At 39.5% G+C, this 21,742-nt stretch overlaps 1 protein-coding gene across 3 annotated transcripts in view; it reads right to left on the bottom strand.

Moving 5' to 3' along the window:
• TENM1 (teneurin transmembrane protein 1) overlaps window positions 1-21,742 on the bottom strand; it is a 911,501-nt gene that overhangs the window by 400,638 nt on the left and 489,121 nt on the right. For 2 of the 3 annotated variants that reach the window (XM_061409573.1, XM_061409572.1), the window contains exon 1: window positions 17,122-17,407. In XM_061409573.1, the coding sequence (XP_061265557.1) occupies window positions 17,122-17,360 (239 nt within the window). In that variant the 5' untranslated portion in view covers window positions 17,361-17,407. Of the gene's footprint in view, window positions 1-17,121; window positions 17,408-21,742 lie in introns of those variants that run through there. The other variant, XM_061409574.1, reaches the window with a different exon arrangement.

The raw sequence follows: 21,742 nt of genomic DNA on the forward strand, positions 1-21,742 counted from the left end.
GATCAGGGTACCAGCATGGTAGGATTCTGTGAAGGCTCTCTTCTGGGTTGCAGACTGCCAACTTCTTACTATGTCCTCACATGGCAGAAGGGGGTAGGGAGCATCCTGAGTTCTCTTTTATAAGAGCACTAATCCCATTAATAAATACTTTCACCCCTTGGGCATTATGTTTTACATGTGAATTTGGGAGCGATACAAACATTCAATGAATAACAGTGGTTTCCAACCCCAATTATGTTATCAACTGGAGAGTTATATAAATTAAACCCTCCAATGAAGGCTTAAGCAGAAAAGAATAGGAAAGGGGAAGGTAGGAGGGGAAAAAAGAAATTGCAAGAGTATGAAGAGGGGTGGCTAAAGGGAGCAGGTAAGGAAACAATGGATTTTGTCTCACCGTTAATCAAAAAGAGTGTTTCTCAGCTGGGGACAAACAGGCCCACAGTGGACATTTGGTAATGTCGTGAACTAAAATGGACTGGAATGGGTGAATTTAACTCAGATGACCATTATATCTACTACTGTGGGCAGGAATCCCTCAGAAGAAATGGAGTAGCCATCATGGTCAACAAAAGAGTCCATAATGCAGTACTTGGATGCAATCTCAAAAGTGACAGAATGATCTCTGTTCATTTCCAAGGCAAACCATTCAGTATCACAGTAATCCAAGTCTATGCCCCAACCAGTAACACTGAAGAAGCTGAAGTTGAACGGTTCTATGAAGACCTACAAGACCTTTTAGAACTAACACCCAAAAAAGATGTCCTTTTCATTATAGGGGACTGGAATGCAAAAGTAGGAAGTCAAGAAACACCTGGAGTAACAGGCAAATTTGGCCTTGGAATACGGAATGAAGCAGGGCAAAGACTAATACAGTCTTGCCAAGAAAATGCACTGGTCATAGCAAACACCCTCTTCCATCAACACAAGAGAAGACTCTACACATGGACATCACCAGATGGTCAACACCGAAATCAGATTGATTATATTCTTTGCAGCCAAAGACGGAGAAGCTCTATACAGTCAGCAAAAACAAGACCGGGAGCTGACTGTGGCTCAGATCATGAGCTCCTTATTACCAAATTCAGACTTAAATTGAAGAAAGTAGGGAAAACCACTAGACCATTCAGGTATGACGTAAATCAAATCCCTTATGATTATACAGTGGTAGTCAGAAATAGATCTGATAGATAGAGTGCCTGATGAACTATGGAATGAGGTTTGTGACATTGTACAGGAGACAGGGATCAAGACCATCCCCATGGAAAAGAAATGCAAAAAGCAAAATGGCTGTCTGGGGAGGCCTTACAAATAGCTGTGAAAAGAAGAGAAGCCAAAAGCAAAGGAGAAAAGGAAAGATATAAGCATCTGAATGCAGAGTTCCAAAGAATAGTAAGAAGAGATAAGAAAGCCTTCCTCAGCGATCAATGTAAAGAAATAGAGGAAAACAACAGAATGGGAAAGACTAGAGATCTCGCCAAGAAAATTAGACATACCAAGGGAACATTTCATGCAAAGATGGGCTCGATAAAGGACAGAAATGGTATGGACCTAACAGAAGCAGAAGATATTAAGAAGAGGTGGCAAGAATACACAGAAGAACTGTACAAAAAAGATCTTCACGACCCAGATAATCACGATGGTGTATCACTGACCTAGAGCCAGACATCCTAGAATGTGAAGTCAAGTGGGCCTTATAAAGCATCACTACGAACAAAGCTAGTGGAGGTGATGGAATTCCAGTTGAGCTCTTTCAAATTCTGAAAGAAGATGCTGTGAAAGTGCTGCATTCAATATGCCAGCAAATTTGGAAAACTCAGCAGTGGCCACAGGACTGGAAAAGGTCAGTTTTCATTCCAATCCCAAAGAAAGGCAACGCCAAAAAATGTTCAAACTACTGCACAGTTGCACTCATCTCACATGCTCAAAATTCTCCAAGCCAGGCTTCAGCAATATGTGAACCGTGAACTTCCTGATGCTCAAGCTGGTTTTAGAAAAGGCAGAGGAACAAGAGATCAAATTGCCAACATCCGCTGGATCATGGAAAAAGGAAGAGAGTTCCAGAAAAACATCTATTTCTGCTTTATTGACTATGCCAAAGCCTTTGACTGTGTGGATCACAATGAAGTGTGGAAAATTCTGAAAGAGATGGGAATACCACACCACCTGACCTGCCTCTTGAGAAACCTGTATGCAGGTCAGGAAGCAACAGTTAGAAGTGGACATGGAACAACAGACTGGTTCCAAATAGGAAAAGGAGTATGTCAAGGCTGTACATTGTCACCCTGCTTATTTAACTTATATGCAGAGTACATCATGAGAAACGCTGGACTGGAAGAAGCACAAGCTGGAATCAAGATTGCCGGGAGAAATATCAATAACCTCAGATATGCAGATGACAGCACCCTTATGGCAGAAAGTGAAGAGGAACTAAATGCCTCTTGATGAAAGTGAAAGAGGAGAGTGAAAAAGTTGGCTTAAAGCTCAACATTCAGAAAACAAAGATCATGGCATCCGGTCCCATCACTTCATGGGAAATAGATGGGGAAACAGTGGAAACAGTGTCAGACTTTATTTTTCTGGGTTCCAAAATCACTACAGATGGTGACTGCAGCCATGAAATTAAAAGACGCTTACTCCTTGGAAGGAAAGTTATGACCAACCTAGACAGCATATTAAAAAGCAGAGACATTGCTATGCCAACAAAGGTCCGTCTAGTCAAGCCTATGGTTTTTCCAGTAGTCATGTATGGATGTGAGAGTTGGACTATAAAGAAAGCTGAGCACCAAAGAATTGATGCTTTTGAACTGTGGTATTGGAGAAGACTCTTGAGAGTCCTTTGGACTGCAAGGAGGTCCAACCAGTCCATCCTAAAGGTGATCAGTCCTGAGTGTTCATTGGGAGGATTGATGTTGAAGCTGAAACTCCAATACTTTGGCCACTGATGCAAGGAGCTGACTCATTTGAAAAGACCCTGATGCTGGGAGGGATTGGGGGCAGGAGGAGAAGGAGACAACAGAGGATGAGATGGCTGGATGGCATCACTGACTCAATGGACGTGAGTCTGAGTGAACTCCAGGAGTTGGTAATGGACAGGGAGGCCTGGTGTGCTGCGATTCATGGGGTCGCAAACAGTCAGACACGACTGAGTGGCTGAACTGAACTGGGGACATTTTTGGTTGTCACGACTGAGTAGAGGGCACTCCTGGCATCTGGGGGTGGGTAGAGGTCAGGGATGCTCCTATACAGCCTCTAATGCACCGGAGAGCCCCCACAGTAATGAATCATCCAGGCTGCAATATCAACAGGGCCAAGGCTGAGAAATCTTGGTCAGAAACTATTTCTCCAATTGGAACATGCAGTTTTGAGGTATTCAGTGTCCCTGTGGGAGGAAATCTGTCATTCTTTAAAGACTTGCAGAGAAAGATTTTCTTGCCAGAAACTCATGATCTTATCTTCCTCCCCAAGCTCACAGCTGTTCCTCCCTTGAGACTGTTTGCACCTGGGATTGTTCTAGTATCCAAACAAATATCGTGAACTGTAGGGCCAGAGAACATACAGGACTCACTCAAAATTATCTCCAACATTTACCCTGCTGACCAAACAAGAAAATCTTTATAAAAGCTGGAGAATAGAAAGCATTTTCCACTTTCCATTTTTAAAATTGCTTTTCAAATTGTACCCCTCATGAACCTGTCATGAGGCATAAATCCAAAACCTGAACTACTGATAAAAATATATAATAATCACAGCAACTGAAACATTAACTCCCCTCAGGTTATACCACCTAAGAAACAGTCAAACTCAGCTTTGTGCCATGCTCTAAACTCAGTGATTATATTCCCATTTGAGCATAAGAGACTTTTTGGAAATCAGGTCTTCCTTCCACAGAAATACTCTCTCCTTGGTTCCCTGCTGAGTGGATTAAAGAATGCAAACGAGAAACTCATTGGTTCACTTTAATTATTCAGGGACAACACAGAAAGATAAACAAGGTGAAACTAACTTCAAGAGTATAATGATTTCATGTACTTCTTCGACCTCTAAATATACATCTCCATTTGGCAAATATATTATTAAACCTGAGCCTATTTTCTCTGCATCGTTGTCAATACTCAGAAAAAAATCATCATGAATTTACAGGATGCGATACAGAAGTGCTGTTTGGAACTTAAACCCAAAACAGATTTGTGTTTTTACCTTTGAACAAGAATCTCAAAATGAAGTTATGTTTATTTCACAATTAGAAAATGACAATATGAAAGAAAATATTGCAAGTACTGCAGCTTTACAACATGACCCAAGGCAAGATAAATTTATGCCTAGGTGTTACATGTTGAATCTGTCTCTAGGAAGGAATTTGTTCTTAAATTCATTTATTCAACCAACTTTTACTGAACACCTATTGTGTATCAGACAAAACATAAACATATACTAGTCTTGCACTGGCCTAAGAATGCCTTCTTGACTATACTTGCATGCCATTACTGCTACCCTCTGACACACAGGGATATATAGGGTTTTATTCATTTCCTCTTGGCTAATGGAAATTCTGGAAGGAATCATGATTTCTCAATTTAAATTTATATGACTTTTGGGGGGACTTCATCTACAGTGCAATTAATTAGAATCTAACTAACTGGAAATCTTAATCGAATAGCATTCTTTCAGTAAAGGAACAAATGACAAGAAGGCAAACCATAGAACAACATAAAGCCAGAAACAACTTCATATATCATTTAACTTTATTCTCTCAACTGATTGTTGAGTAAAATGAGGTTGGGAGAAGAAAGAGACATTAACAAGGTCATATATCCATTTCATTGCAGAACCGGACTTATACTCATGATTTCTAACTCTAAATTCAGTGCTTTTTCAACTAGTCACAAGAGACCATCCAAAATTTTCAAAGTATATCCAGAGACATTTGGCTCTGTCTACCATATCTTTTACATCTAGAGTACTATACAATAAAAAAAATTATGTTTACAATGACAACCCTCACTTACTGTAAGATTTTCATTTATAAGAGATTAAATTATGATCATTTGGATTAAAATGGAAAGTAGATTCACATTTAAGAATAATTTTGAATAAGACTGGTAATTTTTCAAAAGTTCTATTTAACCTTAAGCTAACTACCAAATCCAATTAATCAGAACCCTCAGTTTTCTGGGTTTTTAGACTCATCAAGATTTTAATATAAATAGAATAAAACCGAGATTATGTCTCCAGGCAGGGAAATTTAACTGAACTATAAATATTCATCAAAAGACAAAAATAAATAACTTGCAGTTCTTTATATTCCAGAGACAAGTTGTTATAGTACAAAGAGTATTGGATTGGTTGCATGGAGACTTGCATCCTAACTCCAAATCTTATAAACTGCCATAGGGAAATATTAGTAAAATTTCCCAAGACCCAGTTTCATTATCTTTAAACTGGACATTATTTCTATTGTACAATTCCTAGGGTTGTTTAGAGTTTAAAATGAGATAATGAATGAAAAGACTTTGGATAATAGAAAATCAGACATAATTATATATATACATATGCCTACATGTGCACACACACATGCACATATATACAATATGTTATCTAAAATCTGAATCTTTTGAGTATTACAAATAAGGAAAAGTATTTAGCTACAAGCATATCTAATAAAAAGCAACCAGCCATACTGTTATAAAAGTGTCTAAGTTAATGACACTATTCAGTATGGTAACTGACAAATTTGAAAGATCTGACTTCATAGACCAAAACCAACCCAAGTATTTAGTTGAAAGGTTGAATGGTGGGGAAATAGCAGATTGCAAAGATTTTATTTGTGAAGAAAAGCAATTTACTTAGGAGGCTTATATAATGCCACAAAAGGAATGAATCAATGATATCTGTGTTTTTATACTGTACTTGATATTTTGCTAGTTCAGTAGGAAATAGTCATAAGTCAGCATTTATGTTATCAGCGAAGCCCTATGCATACATGTCACTATTGAATATCTTCATCAACAACAGGGGCTGCCTAGTGTTTTGTGTGTGCCAGATGGAGACCAGAAGTTTGAATTATAATCTTGGAATGGCCAATAATATCTGCTTGGCCTTGGAAATATGACTTATATTCAAGAGTCAACTTTAAATAAGTGTGGTATTGATATAATACGTCCTTCCAGTATGGGATTAGCAGAGACAAACTTCTCAGACCTAAAGGATGAATTGTTCCCCAAAGGCAGTGTCATTCCCAGTTGTATGAGACTTGGTAACCCCAGAAGCCTGTACCATTGTAGGATCATGCAGGTTTCTTCAGCATTATGTGAGTATCTCTGCAAGTTTCCATATTCTTTACCGTTAAGGAAACTTAATCTCTAACTTGATCTGTAGGTTTCTTTCTGTCAGTCACATCACCATCTTGGTGACTACTGTGTACCTAGTTATTAAATGTAGTTCCTTCCATTTTCTTTTTCCTCCTTCCAATTTATATGAATGCTTTGCCCATTCTGCTTCTTTTCAATCTACTATTCCATTTCAAACCAGTACTCTACCTTCTATTTCTCTTTTCTTACATCTTCCCAGTTCTTAAAACCTACTGTCTTCAATCTTGTCACTATACTGAAATTAGCTGCTTAAAAATCAAGAAGCCTGTAATGGACAGAATCAATGGTGTTTTCTCATCCATATCCTATTTAATCCCTCTGAGGCACTTGGAAATCATGGTCACTATCTCCTTGAAATTTTCTTCTCTCTGTTCTGTTCCATTCTAAGATGACTCCTCAAACGCCAGTGCTGGCTTTCTTTCCTTCGTGGACTCTTAAAATGTGTTTCCATGGGTTTCGTTTACTGCCGTCTTCTTATACTAAACACTCCTATAGGTTTTATAGTATTTCCTCCATCATTCATGGAAATTCAATTATTATTAATACATTGACTGATGAAATTCTTAATTATCCATGTCTATCATTAACTGGATTCATTACATACTAACTGGTGACCTTGTGGTACATTGTTCAACTTCTATAAACCTCAGTTTTAAAAACCTTAAGTTGGAATTAATGTGATGATGGCTTGGCACAATAATTGGCATATAGTATAAGCATTCGGTAAGTGGTAGGAGAAAAACACTTTCCATTTTTCTTCCTTTTCTGGAACACAGATCCATATTTGCAACTACTTATTAGATACTGGACATCTCAAACTAGATGTCCTGCATATACGTTTCCAAAATAAAACTCACTGTTGGCTTCTACAAACTACTGTTTCTGATTTCAGAAACCTACTCCATCTGGAGTTTCTTGCTCAGTTTCTCTATCAGTCTGTCCATATACCCTACAAAAATTTTGTTGAACTATATAAACCAAGAACGAAGGAGTCAAAGTGAAAAAAAAAGGCATAGTCCTTTACTCGAGATGCAACAGGGAATAAAGACAAGTAAATAAAGTATCTCCAGTGCAAATGTACAATGGAGAAAGATCTCCATGGACAAATGAACAGGGTGTTATGAGACCACAGATAAGGGGAAATACTATGAAAGTTGTAGGGAAGTGAAGGCAAGTAAAAGAAGGCTTTTAAGAGGCATCTTGGTCCCCTGTCCCCCGTCCACAATTTCTACAATATTAGGAGCTTCAATATAATTAACATTTTAGGGTAAAGGCTCTCTGCCTCACTAGAATGTCAGCTTCATGAAAACAGAGATTTTGTCTGAATTTTTCTTTGATGTAGCCCCAGCAACTAGAATAGTGGATGGTACATGGTACACACTCAATAAATATTTGTCAAAACTTCTTAAAATTTATCTATGTTAGAATTAATTCATCATAGTGTTTACAATGAACTGTTTTTCATTTAAAATATTCACATTGTACACATTCTTATACCCTCAGATATCACACCAAAAAATTAACAGAATGGCAAAGTATCTGTTATTGTTTATTTGCTTATTTGTTTGCCAAAGGGAGCAATTCTTTTTGAGCTTTGCTCTTCTTTAAATGGAATCCTCAGTACTACATTTTCACCATTCTTGCTGAGACATTTCAAAGACCTTAGGACTTAACCTGATCTTATATTTTGGTTTCAAAGCTACAAACTTTTTGTCTTGTGGAATTAATAAAGAAGCAGCTGGATTTTCCCAAAGGGAGATGTTTAACAGAATGTCTTTGATACACACATACACACATACACACACACACACACACACACACATGCACCACACTGTAAAAATAAGGAAAATTGTTCACAGGAAAATAATTTTTTGCTACCTCAAATATATTTCATAATTTTAGTAAAATATAAGGGACAAATCCTGAAAGATGATGCTGTGAAAGTGCTGCACTCAATATGCCAGCAAATTTGGAAAACTCAGCAGTGGCCACAGGACTGGAAAAGGTCCATTTTCATTCCAATCCCAAACAAAGGCAATGCCAAAGAATGCTCAAACTACTGCACAATTGCACTCATATCACACGCTAGTAAAGTAATGCTCAAAATTCTCCAATCCAGGCTTCAGCAATATGTGAACCGTGAACTTCCTGATGTTCAAGCTGGTTTTAGAAAAGGCAGAGGAACCAGAGATCAAATTGCCAACATTGACTGGATCATGGAAAAAGCAAGAGAGTTCCAGAAAAATATCTATTTCTGCTTTATTGACTATGCCAAAGCCTTTGACTGTATGGATCACAATAAACTGTGGAAAATTCTGAAAGAGATGGGAATACCAGACCACCTGATCTGCCTCTTGAGAAATCTGTATGCAGGTCAGGAAGCAACAGAACTGGACATGGAACAACAGACTGGTTCCAAATAGGAAAAGGAGTATGTCAAGGCTGTATATTGTCACCCTGCTTATTTAACTTATATGCAGAGTACATCATGAGAAATGCTGGGCTGGAAGAAGCACAAGCTGGAATCAAGATTGCTGGGAGAAATATCAATAACCTCAGATATGCAGATGACACAACCCTTATGGCAGAAAGTGAAGAGGAACTAAAAAGCCTCTTGATGAAAGTGAAAGTGGAGAGTGAAAATGTTGGCTTAAAGCTCAACATTCAGAAAACTAAGATCATGGTATCTGGTCCCATCACTCATGGCAAATAGATAGGGAAACAGTGGGAACAGTGTCAGACTTTATTTTTCTGGGCTCCAAAATCACTGCAGATGGTGATTGCAGCCATGAAATTAAAAGATGCTTACTCCTTGGAAGGAAAGTTATGACAAAGCTAGATAGCATATTCAAAAGCAGAGACATTACTTTGCCAACAAAGGTTCGTCTAGTCAAGGCTATGGTTTTTCCTGTGGTCATGTATGGATGTGAGAGTTGGACTGTGAAGAAGGCTGAGCACCGAAGAATTGATGCTTTTGAAGTGTGGTGTTGGAGAAGACTCTTGAGAGTCCCTTGGACTGCAAGGAGATTCCAACCAGTCCATTCTGAAGGAGATCAGCCCTGGGATTTCTTTGGAAGGAATGATGCTAAAGCTGAAGCTCCAGTACTTTGGCCACCTCATGCGAAGAGTTGACTCATTGGAAAAGACTCTGATGCTGGGAGGGATTGAGGGCAGGGGGAGAAGGGGACGACAGAGGATGAGATGGGTGGATGGCATCACTGACTCGATGGACGTGAGTCTGGGTGAACTCCAGGTATTGGTGATGGACAGGGAGGCCTGGCGTGCTGGGATTCATGGGGTCGCAAAGAGTCGGACACGACTGACCTGAACTGAGTAAGGGACAAGTGTCTATTAACTCGACATGGTAATGAAAATAATTATTATGATTAACTGGATAAGTAACTTTGTAATCAATGAGTTGTTAAGAACTAGCTCCTTTCTGGATCAAAACCAGATATTTCTGTTTTAAATATATAACCCAGGATAGGGAAGTATATATGAATGATGAGGGAGGGCAGAAAGGTTAGTACAGAGATGCCTCTAAAATGTATCTTTTGTTTGCTATAGTTATATATTTCCCCAATCAATTCATTATGTCAAAATTCCCTAAAAACATCTGTTTATGTTCACATTTGGATTACTAAATAAATCTCCATATTAAAACCAGGTTTCATCTCACCTATGGTAAAATTTCCTTTCTTTATAAAACGAAACACATGTTTGCCTGTGGTTTTAATTTTGAATTGAAACCATAAATAGTCAATTCAAAAGCATTTTTAAAAGTAATACCACCACCAAAGTGACTAGAGTCTGTATCACAATAATCTCCAAAATACTGCTCTTCACTGCCCAAGCACAACTGACTACTATAGATATATTTTTTATTCTCAATATGTAAATATATTTTAACGGCTAAGAGTTTTCCTTCATGTAAATTTAGCATCTTCCACATCCATCATTTGGTGTAGGCTGAAAAGCTTGGTTGACTCCTGTTCATCTGTAATAAACAGGATTTATAGGTCATAGATTAGTTTCCACGAAGTCTTTTCCTGTCTTAAAAAGAATCTTTAAATCTGTGGCTGAAGATAGATTTTGCTAACCCCAGTGCTGTTAAAGGATTAAAGCACGCAATATTGTTGGATCTAAGCACTGAATATGTACATTCTGAGCTATTTTTTTTCTCTAGTCATTATTAAAGGGAAAAAAAAAAAAAAAAGGTCTCTGAATCTATTTTTCCAGAGCGAATGTCCTAAGGGGGTGGGGGGGACTACTTCTAAATGTTAGGTAGATTTTAATGGTACTATAAAATAAAGTTAACTACCAGTAGAAACCTTACATTTACGGGTTAATATTTAAAGAGTGCTATCCCATAGATATTTAAATCACGGCCATCACCACTAATGGATGATTCTTCCAAATGATTCTTATTTCCTCAAGATAGACACTAGCTCTGTAAGTCTGCTAACAAGCATTGGTCATGTAAATTTCTTTTCTCTTTCCATTCCTTGTCAACATTTCCTCCGCCAATGGCATTGGCTCTTCTTTTGTAAAAATAACCTTTTGGCTCCCCTGAGTTGTCACACTGGCCTAAAGCCAGCAAGGGCGGTTAGCCACATAACAAGCTACAGCCATCTGTCAGAATATGCTAAAAATCAATGAGGATAGTTGGTATCCATTCTTCTGGCTAGGCCTGACTCCTCCACACAATTCTGATTTGTCATTGTGAGTTGGAGTGGTTATGTTAATATCAATTCCAAGTTCTCCCTAGTATTGAATATCATGGCAAAATCTTTCAGCAAGATTCATTTTGGTGACTAGTTTAGGGAGTCTACAGTAAGCCACTTGGCTAGACGGAAGACATAGATGCTCCAACATGACTCCAAAATTGTTCTAAGAGCAAATGTAGTAAACACGAGTGATTTCAGCTCCACAGCAACCAGCTAGACATATCATTTAACTAAAGGCCAATATCTGACAAGTTTTCAACCTCCACTGTTGACAACTCCACCTCCCAGAAGGTAGAGAAAATGATAAGGAGAATTGCTTCTCTCACTGACTAGAAAAGAAAAATTGGTGAACTGAAGGTGACAGAAACTTTTAGGGAAAGCAACCATTTTATCTGAAAGTCCATAAGTACTCTATAAAGCAAAATCCTAGACTTCAGGAAAGTGGTTTTCTGCAGTGAAGTAGGTATGAGTCCACGCCCAGAGACAGTGAAGAAAAGGAGATGAATAAAGAGCTGGGGAGATCTGCTGGCTATTGAAATAAGTGTGCCTTGACTGGGTGCTCTCCAACCTATATTTCTAAAGAACATGTACTGAAAAGAAGGGATGAAAATCAAAGATTAAATATAAGAAGGCGTGGTTAAAAATGCCAAAAAGAATCACACCTGAAATGACCCTAAAGGTTGAAAAAACCTGCTAAAGATAACAGAACAGTCTTTAAAAAAAATATGTTTAGAACAAGAAGAGCAAGGATAGGCTAGACATGCAACTCATGGAATGGTATCAAATGAGTGATCATATCTTTTTTTTGTGAAAAAGAATGATTCTAACCTAAAAGAGGAGCTTCCCTCATAGCTCAGCTGGTAAAGAATCTGCCTGCAATGCAGGAAATCCCAGTCTGATTCCTGAGTAGGGAAGATCCACTGGAGAATGGATAGGCTACGCACTCCAGTATTCTTGGGTTTCCCTGGTGGCTCAGCTGGTAAAGAATCCGCCTACAGTGTGGGAGATCTGGGTTCAACCCCTGGGTTGGTAAGATCCCCTGGAGAAGGGAACAGCTACCCATTCCAGTATTCCGGCCTGGAGAATTCCATGGACTGTATAGTCCATGGGGTCGCAAAGAGTTGGACACGACTAAGCGACTTTCACTTTCACTCAACCTAAAAGGGTAATCAATATCATAGCCATAAATTGAAGCCTAATATAGGCAAGGTGCCCATAAGAAGGCACTCAGCTGTTCTAAATGAATTGAAATTACATTCCAGAGTGGTGAGAGGTCCTGCGGTTAGATGGCCTAGTCATAGTTGTTTAGGTTTTGGGATTGTGGTGTGGGTGACATGTGTCAGAAGACTAAAGACCCTTATATGAGCTTTGGTTTTGAAAAGGGACACAAAGCACATGGGCGCCTTAGGTTAGACAAGGGACAGCATGCTGACTGAGTGCAAAATCCTGAAACAGGCTATTAAAAAGAGGATTTGTAAGCACTTCAAAAAAGTAGTAACCATCAGAAGGCAGCATAAATTCTTTAAGAACAAGTCATGTTAGACAAACCTCATTTCATTTCTATTTTTGATTACTGGCTTGGCAGATCAGTAAAAATGTAAGCACTCTGTATCTGGGTATCAGCAAGGCATTTGACAAGGTCTTTCATGATATGTCTGTGAACAAGATAGAGAAATGTAGAATGCTGCCTGATGGATAAATGTCAACCTGCAGGGAGATTTCCAGTGGCATGCCACTGAGCTCTGACCTCGATTTTGTCCTATATAACATTTTTATTAATGATTTACATACTCATATGAGTGAAGTAAGTCAGAAAGAGAAGGCAAAATATTGTATGACATCACAGTTATTTGTGAAAGTTTAGAAGAAATGAAACAAATGAACTTACGAAACAGAAAGAGACTCACAGACTTAGAGAACAAACTTATGGTTGCCAGAGAAGGATAGAGGGAAGGGATAGTAAGGGAGTTTGGGATGGAAATGTACACACTACTATATTTGAAATGGATAGCCAACAAAGACCTACTGCCTAGCACATGGAACTCTGTTCAGTGTTATGTGGCAGCCTGGATGGGAGTGGAGTTTGGGGGAGAATGGATACAGGTATATGTATGGCTGGGTCCCTTCACTGTTCACCTGAAGCTATCACAGCATTGTTAATTGGCTATGGGTGCATGCTAAGTCGCTTCAGTCGTGTCTGACTCTATGTGACCCCATGGACTGTAGCCCACCACGCTCCTCTGTCCATGGGATTCTCCAGGCAAGAATACTGGAGTGGCTTGCCGTGCCCTCCTCCAGGGCATCTTTGGAACCCAGGGATGGAACCAACTCACGTCTCCAGCACTGGCAGTCTGATTCTTTACAACTAGTGCCACCTGGGAAGCCCTTATACAAAAAAAATTTTTTTTTTAAAAAAAAAGAGCAAGGCATATCTAACAAACCTACAAATGACACAGTAATGAGTGTAGTACAGTGCAAATACTTTCTATGGCAGAATTAGAATTCAGCTACATCTTAACAAGATGAAATCCAATTAGGCTAAATCGAAGCTCTAAACCTATTTTCCACCTATATCCTTTCCATCCCAAACACACAGTTTAAAAAACCTACCAACTATGTAATAATTATAAAATAAATGAGATGTGGCTTAGCCTTAGAACTCGTTTAAAAGTTTTGAGTTGAGTTAAATAGTGTTTTTGGTGTGTATCAGTAGTGTTATGTGTTCACCAAAAATGCAGACATTGGTTTAAAGAACATTAAGAGAAATATTGGGTTGGCCAAAACGTTCATTTGGGTTTTTTCCATAAGATGTTATGGAACCCAATATTTACTTAGAATAGGGGAGACAACTGATTATTTATCATAATGCAAATTCCTGAATGAGTCAATCAAATTGCTTGTCTACTGAGCGTTCCGTCTACCATACATCGGATCTGCTCCCAGCCTGTGCTCAATGACATCCATAGGTGTCCAGGCTATTGCTTTTTTAATCATATGACCTTCCTCTCCCATCAGCCTCAGCTGACTGAAAGAATAACTGACAAGGCTTGCCAAGAAACATGAACACTGCCTGGTACAAAAGGGATGAATTGGGCTAATCAAATGCACTCTTCTTGGTTTTTCTAAATATATTTTAAAAAGTATTTATGTATTTGGCTGTGCCAGGTCTTAGTTGGGACACATGGGATCTCTGATTTCAGTTGCAGCATATCGGAATCTAGCTCCCAGACCAGGGATGGAACCCCAGGCCCCTTGCATCGAGAGCCTGGAGTCTTAGCCACGGGACCACCAGGAAAGTCCCTCTCTTAGGTTTTTAAACCTAAGGCTAGCAGGAGAATGAGGCAGGTAGCAACGGAACAGGCACTGAAGGGAGAAAGTGCAAGGTGCTGGGAGGCACACTTGGAGTCACGTGGTGCGATGAAACACTGACCCTGCTATGAGAAAGTAGAAACTGTGTGGTAGACCAAAGAAATACTGAGCTGACGATAAGCTATTGGACAAAGAAAAAGATAAAGAGTGGCAACACTGCAGAGAATTGCTGAGTCATATCAGTGCCAGAGATCTATAGGCCTTACCCTTCCTTGTGTATTGACCAGTATTGCCTGGCATTAATAGTCTTAAAAAGATATTCTCAGTTGTTTGAGGCAGTTTGAATAACTACTGCTCCTTTCAATCCAAGAGCCTAATAATCCACACGTGCCTTCAGCCTTGGCTGTGACACTTCAAGAGCAGACTGGACAGACTGAAGTGTGCTCTAAGGGAACAGCCAGGATGGAGGATTTGAAATCAGTTATGTGAGGAGCAGGTGGAGGGATGGGGGAAACGTTTAGCTCTAAGTAGAGAAGATTCAGGATCAGTGAAGGGCTGTTAGATGTGAGAGGGCTTTTATTTATTTTGTGAGATCCCCGAACTAGGTCTGGAAGGAATGGGTAGAGTTAAGGGGTGGGAGATTTGTGTTCATTAAGAATCTTCCAGTAGTTGTCTGACATGAAATGGAATGCCTGAGGAACGAGCTAATGTCTTATTCTGGAGATATTTAGGGAGAGGCAGGTAACCACACAATAAGGATGGCAATATTACCTTTGAATTCTATAATGCTTCACAATGCACATTCTGTTACACTGGCTTGATCCTCCTAACAATCTGTTGAGATGGGCATTTTTATATTCATGTTTACAGATGTGGAAGCTGAGGCTCAGAGAGCTGTCATACAGCTCTTAATTAAGTACCAGGGCACGCGCAGAGTTACCTTCTATTGACTGCATGTGAAATGAACATTATAAAGGATATATTTGGAAAATCCTAGCTGATCAAGCTGATAGGGTTTCTAGGTTTTTAAAAATTCATCTTTGTGATGCTGAATATATTTTCAAATGCACAAAAAAGGTACTCTCTCTGCTCATTCTCGTATGAAAACTTATGTTCTTCTCTGCGTCTTATGAAACTGAGACCAATTAATACATTCCTTGCATAGATACAGAAGGTCCGTGGGTGCAGTTTGTACAAACATGCCTAGATGTACATTTCAAACAAGAATAGTTTTCTCTCTCCATTTGCCTGAGCCCATTCCCCACCCTCCTTCCAGATTTCCTGTTATTTGGCTTCTTAGATGAAAGAAATATGTTTGCTTATCAAGACTGCTAGTTAACCAAATGGGCCCACTGCTTTCTTAGCTATCACTAAGCCCTGCAAAGGAATTAAAAGAGTGAGTAAATCACCACCATTAGTGAAAACTCCTTGAAGATAAACATTGTTCTCTGCTTTTCTCACTTAATTCACTTCCTCCCTTTAAAAAAAAAAGAAAAAGAAATGCTACGCTATACAAACCCTCTCACTAGTACCCACAGGTGCTTATTGCTATATTATCTCTTGGAAGAGATCAGTAATATCACTTTTTGAAGCTATTTAATCTAGTTAGTGATGGATGATATAGAGTTTCCTGGATGTGGGCCATAGTGTTTTCAGGTTGTTGTTGGTGGCATATTTCTGATGCTCTGGCTGGCATTTAAGTTAATATGCTGCTAAGGAGAAACAATAATTTTAAAATGTGAGTTTATTAGTCCTCCCCTTTCCATTCCAATTCTCAGATTATTGGGATAGAAGTTGATCAGAGGTGACACCAGACATTGCTTGTCAAGTAACACCTTATACCCAGTGTTTACATGCAAGTGTGTTTAGAAAAAGCTTTGGTGGTAGACCTAAAGAAGACATATAAGACAAAGGGAAGTCCTTGAGTTTAACAGACAACAGAATACTATGCCTTATTAGGCAATATTTTTCTACAACAATAGAAAGTTGTAATTTTTGGCTTAAGATAGAGTACCTAGAAATAATGAATAATTTCTCAGTTAATCACATCGAGTGCTGAAATCTATTATGATCAAGGCATCTAGAACTATGGAGGAGTAGAACTTTAATCACCTGACAAAGATTTGAGGAGGAATTTGGAAACTTAAATATATCAAGCAACAGAAACATAGAGGCTAATTTTTGATCAAAAGATCAAACTCCACCCTAATGGCAGAATCAAGTTTTGAAAATTACACATATGGACTTCTGATGGAACAAATCCATTTTCAAAATGTTTGAAGGCAACTTAGTCAAAAAGATCTTAAATAAAATGTAAACTATTGATTTTCCTCCAATTTTGCTTGGATTTCCCTGTAATATTGCAGGATCTTAAAACAAGGGACAACTCTTGAGGATACAATGACAATTTAGGTAATTGCTTGCTTTCATATGCTTTTGTGGGTGTCTGCCTATGGGGTGTTTATGCATCTATGGCTTCCTCTTCACAGGGGCATCTGCTTTGTTTGGTCTGTGTCTATGGGTGTGCCTGGATCTAGATGGGTGTGCCTGTGTGTGTCTCCAGGCTTGTGGAGGGGGTCTGCCTTTTTGCTCAGGCGTCTGGATGCGTATCAATGTATTTCTGCATCTCAGGAGCTGTCTACGATGTGTTTCGGCCCTCAGTGGAATCATCCTGTGCCAATGTTTAAGTTTAGTGGGATCAATCATAGCTCAAGTACCTGGTCTCCAATGGTATGTTGCTATTCAAGACCCAGCTGTTATGCAGATGAACCGAATCCTGGGTACTGGTTGGGGGAGCTGGAGCGGCTGGGCTGGGCTGGCTGCGGGTAGTCATTGATCTCCTCTGAAGAGAGTCAGCCGCTGGGGGTGGCTTCCTGGCACAGGTGCAGGCGTGCGGAGGCGGTGGTGGCGGCGGGAGGGGTCTGAAGGTGAACTGGTTGTGTGGGCTGCTCTGCATGTCTAAAGAGGAGAGAAGAAAAACACAAAATAGAGACTGACTCACTAGGCAGTCAGGAAAACACAGCACGTCAGACTTCTGAGGATTTCCCAATAACATAATCCGTGGGATGGGGTGGGGGTGGGCGGGAGAGTTGGAAGTTCAGTCTCTCTGTAAAAATGTCATTTAACATACAAAAACACGTGCAGTGAGCTTCTGAAATGTAAGACATTCACAACCGCATTTACATGTAAATTCATCAGGGCTATAGCAGCTCTAAAGTAAACGAGGCCGCCTCACACAATTTATCAGTTTCTGCTACTGAACAAATAAATTATCAACGAGAAGTGAGCCGATTTCCATCACTTGCAAAAGTCTCACTTTGGAAAATACCAGTGAAAGGCACAAATTTGTTGCAAGGAAAATCACTTGACACTTAAAAGTATAAGGCCACCTTCTGGCTTTCCTCAGGAAAGGATGCTAGCCTGCCTGCATGGGAGCAAAACCAAACTTCAGAAAAACAGCTCAGAAGTGTGTAACTCTCTTGGCCAGTTCCCCTTCTCCCCAACTCAGTGCTTCTTATAAAAGGGAGGCTAGGAGTTTGTTCAGGTTGTTAGACATACTTCTACGGCTGTGCAAAACACAGTCCATACCTCTCCCCTCTTTGCCACACCTTTCTAGAAGCTCAGCGATATTAGCTGCAGCTGAGACAGCAAGGAAACTTTTTTTTTATGCCTGTTTGCAGAGGAGGCATCCTGGGACAGCGGTCCTCAGACCTTCTTTATTATTATTGTTTGGTATTTTTCTGCCATTTTCCTGGCAGGCAGACATATAGACAGTAAGTTAGAATTTGGCCCATGCGAAATACCCCAATTAAACCCTTTGAAAAGAAATCACTATTGTAGTTGATAGCCACATCTCTTTCACGGGAAAAACATAACAGATGTCAAGCGATTTCTTGTAACACCAGCATGTTGCCGATAAACTTTGTAGACAGCATGTCTTTGTCCCACCTCCCAAATGACTGAGACTTGAAAAGCAGAAAAATGCAAGAGGCTTTCCATGTCTAGCAAAGGGCTCAGCTGGTTTGTGCTGAGACTCACTTTGCAGTGGTTGATCAGAGTGGGGAAAAAATCACTTTCTTCAATCCTTCCACCTCAGACTTGAACTGTGAAGACACTGGCATCATTTTCATCCTTTAAAATGATACTAGTGCCTCAAGAGCATGACAAATTTTCAGCAGTGTTTTCTACTACAGGTGGTTCTCCCTTTAAATAAACTTGCTATGTGAAAAACGGAATTGTATATAGGGAATTGTGTATAGGGAATTGTATCCAATTGTATATTGGATAGGGAGTGGTGATCATTCATTTTACATGAAGCATTCTTGTAGAAAGTCAGCTACCCTTGTATATTTAAAAGGAACTAAAATGCTTCATGAATTTTCTAAAGCACTCCCTTTACTCTAGACCCAGTCCAAATCCCATATCCACTAAAAAAAAATCATCAAAAGTACTTAACATCCCATTAATTTTTTTTAAACCTCTGGATTCATACTCATGACCTTAACAAGAAGCCTGCTTTCCGTCCTTGGGGCTCAATGAAGGATTGAATGCTGGGATCCAAAACACCTGGGGATTCTCTAATTTTGTAGATGAGAAAACTGACACCCAGAGAATTGTTTGTCCAGGGACCCTTGGCAAGTTAGTGGCATGGTTCAGATTAGAACCCACATCACCTCACTCTGGCCAAAGCTCCATTCACTCTCCTGCAGCTCTCTGTAATACAAGTTCTCTTCACTTTCTTAAGATGTAGAGACAACAATTCCTCCACATTTTCTGAATTCTTCACTTATGACATACCACTACCCTGCAGTTATTTGCGTCTATGTCAGCTCGCTTCTTCTGGGCTTCCCAGGTGGCACTAGTGGTAAAGAATGCAGGATACATAAGAGATGTGAATTCCATCTCTGGGTTGGTAAGATCCCGTGGAGGAGGGCATGGAACCCACTCCAGCATTCTTGCCTGCAGAATCCCATGGACAGAGGAGCCTGGCAGGCCACAGTCCGTAGGGTCGCTAAGAGTTGGACACTACTGAAATGACTTAGCACGCACTGTTCCTGTGGTAGATGATATCTCCTTTGTGTACACAGGAAGGCAGAGTGGTGTAATGAAGTGCAGCATAGTATAGTGGAAAGGGCACTGAATTCAGGGGTTTGAGTTCTTCTACCACTTGGGAACTTTACCCCCTCATTTGTCAAATGCAGACAATAATCCTTTTACCTAGTAATTACATTTAATTCATTTAACATGTGCTTGGACATAGTATGTCAGTGACTTTATTGAATGTAACAGGAGTATAAAACTTTAAGATTGGAGAATTCCTTTGTGTTCCACTCATTAGGACTCAGCCCTTTCACTGTTAAATACCTGGGTTCAATCCCTGGTTGAGGAACTAAGATTTTGCAAACCATGCACCATGGGCACCCTCCCTCCCCGCCAAAAAAACCAAGATGAGCTGGAATTGACCATAGGAATCATCTAGTTCAGCCCTCCCTCATTCCCTCTCCATTTTACAGCCAAGGAACCCAAGTCTCAGAGGTGAAGTGATTTGTTCAGTCATTCAACTTGTATGAATTTGCCTGCCTGTGTCTGTTGATTCCTAGCCTAGAACTCTTTCCATTATACTATTCTATAAAATAAATGAGTCTCTTCTGGAACTTCAGCACTTAATATTTTTATCATAAATTTGGCCTCTGAGTTTGCAATGTTATAGCAGTCTCTTAATACTCCATGTTTTTGTCCTATGTCCCCAGTTAGGCCACACGTTTCTTAGAGCAAATCACTTTCTACCTTTCTTGAATGCCACGGTAACATTGAGCACAGTGAGTACAGAGTAAGATCCCTGAAAACTTTTATTGATAGAGGAGTGTTTCAATGGTCTGTGAGACCTACAGAACCACCCCAAATGTGCCCTTGGCTCTTTCATTCTGATGTAGCCACTGGATATCTACTTAGTTCACAGAGCAGTAGGCTTCCTCCTTGGAAGTCTCAGTGAAATCTCTCCCAAAACCATGGGGAAGGACAATGATACCTGGAAGAGGGAGCTTAAAATCATGTCCTCCAGGATGTGAAAAGGGCAGCAGTGACACACTGGACAGATTTGTCATCTGAATACATGAACTTAATGATGCAACGAAGAGAAGCCAAAGGTGGGAGTCCGCAGGTAGAAGAAGAAAAGGAATCAATTTTGGGTCATGTGTTCAGAACAACTTCCAAGCAACATGTGTGAGATCTGCTAGCCTAATGAGTAGGTGTTTCTGTCAATACAGTTGGTCAAAGAAAGAAAGTTTTTATTCAGTACAATTGCTTGAAAGAAAGGATCGCTCATTATCGTCTGGATTTAATGCATGCTGGATTTCCCCAAAATCTTTTTTTTTTTTTTTAGAAAACTGTTTCATATCAGTTCAGATAGAACTCTCTTGTTTATTGTTGATTTAACCCCAAAATCTTTCTGACTCGTTTTTAATCATAAAAAAATGATAAAAAAATTCTACTTCACTGAAAAGTACAATCCTGCTATTATTATAACATATTCTGTCATTTCTGCGTCAGGTAGAACTGCTTTGTATAGTCATTTTTATTATATATGCTTATATGTATTGAAAACATACATTTTGACTATATATACGTATGTTCTTATTTATATCTATTTTATTGTGTACTGTTGTTCCTACATTTTGAATATGCTGAGGTTTCCCTAGTTGTTCATACCATCTTTAAAGTATTTCACGATATTGGACTGAGTAGAATATATCCGGACCTTAAGCCTTTAAGAAATACAAATCATCTCAGCTTCATTCTTTTTTTCACTTCAGGAAAAAGATGTGGGGAATACACTCATTCCCTCCCAAATGAAGTAATTTAATCCTTGGGCTCCACGAAATGGGATTTCTCAACATTAAACATTAATAAAAAATGCATTAGGGTTCAGTGTCAGGAGCTCTAGAACACCAATTCCAAGGGGTTAAGAGTCACTCACTTCCGAATGTATCTGGCAACCATACGTTTCTGTGCCTGAAAGAGACATGCAAGGGAGAGGGGGGAGTAGCGATTATGCAAATGTGGGTATCCAGACATACAAAGCTTTCTGAGAGTAAATTAAGTTTTCAGATAGAAAGGTCTAATTCACATAATATTCTTGGATAGGAGCCAGTTTCAGGTTTAAGGTCCTAAAATAACTTGGAAAGAAAATCTCTCAGGGGCGGGTAGGGGTAGGGGTGGGATTCCTCCAAACTCTGTATCCAAGGCATTTTAGGCACGGCAGAGCTATTAACAGAAGTATAAGCCTTCAGAAGCAATGCTGTCTGTCACCAAAAGGTAAGTGGGAGAAGAAAAGTTGTC

The sequence above is a fragment of the Bos javanicus genome, chromosome X (assembly GCF_032452875.1).
Source record: "Bos javanicus breed banteng chromosome X, ARS-OSU_banteng_1.0, whole genome shotgun sequence".
Classification (NCBI taxonomy): Eukaryota; Metazoa; Chordata; class Mammalia; order Artiodactyla; family Bovidae; genus Bos; species Bos javanicus.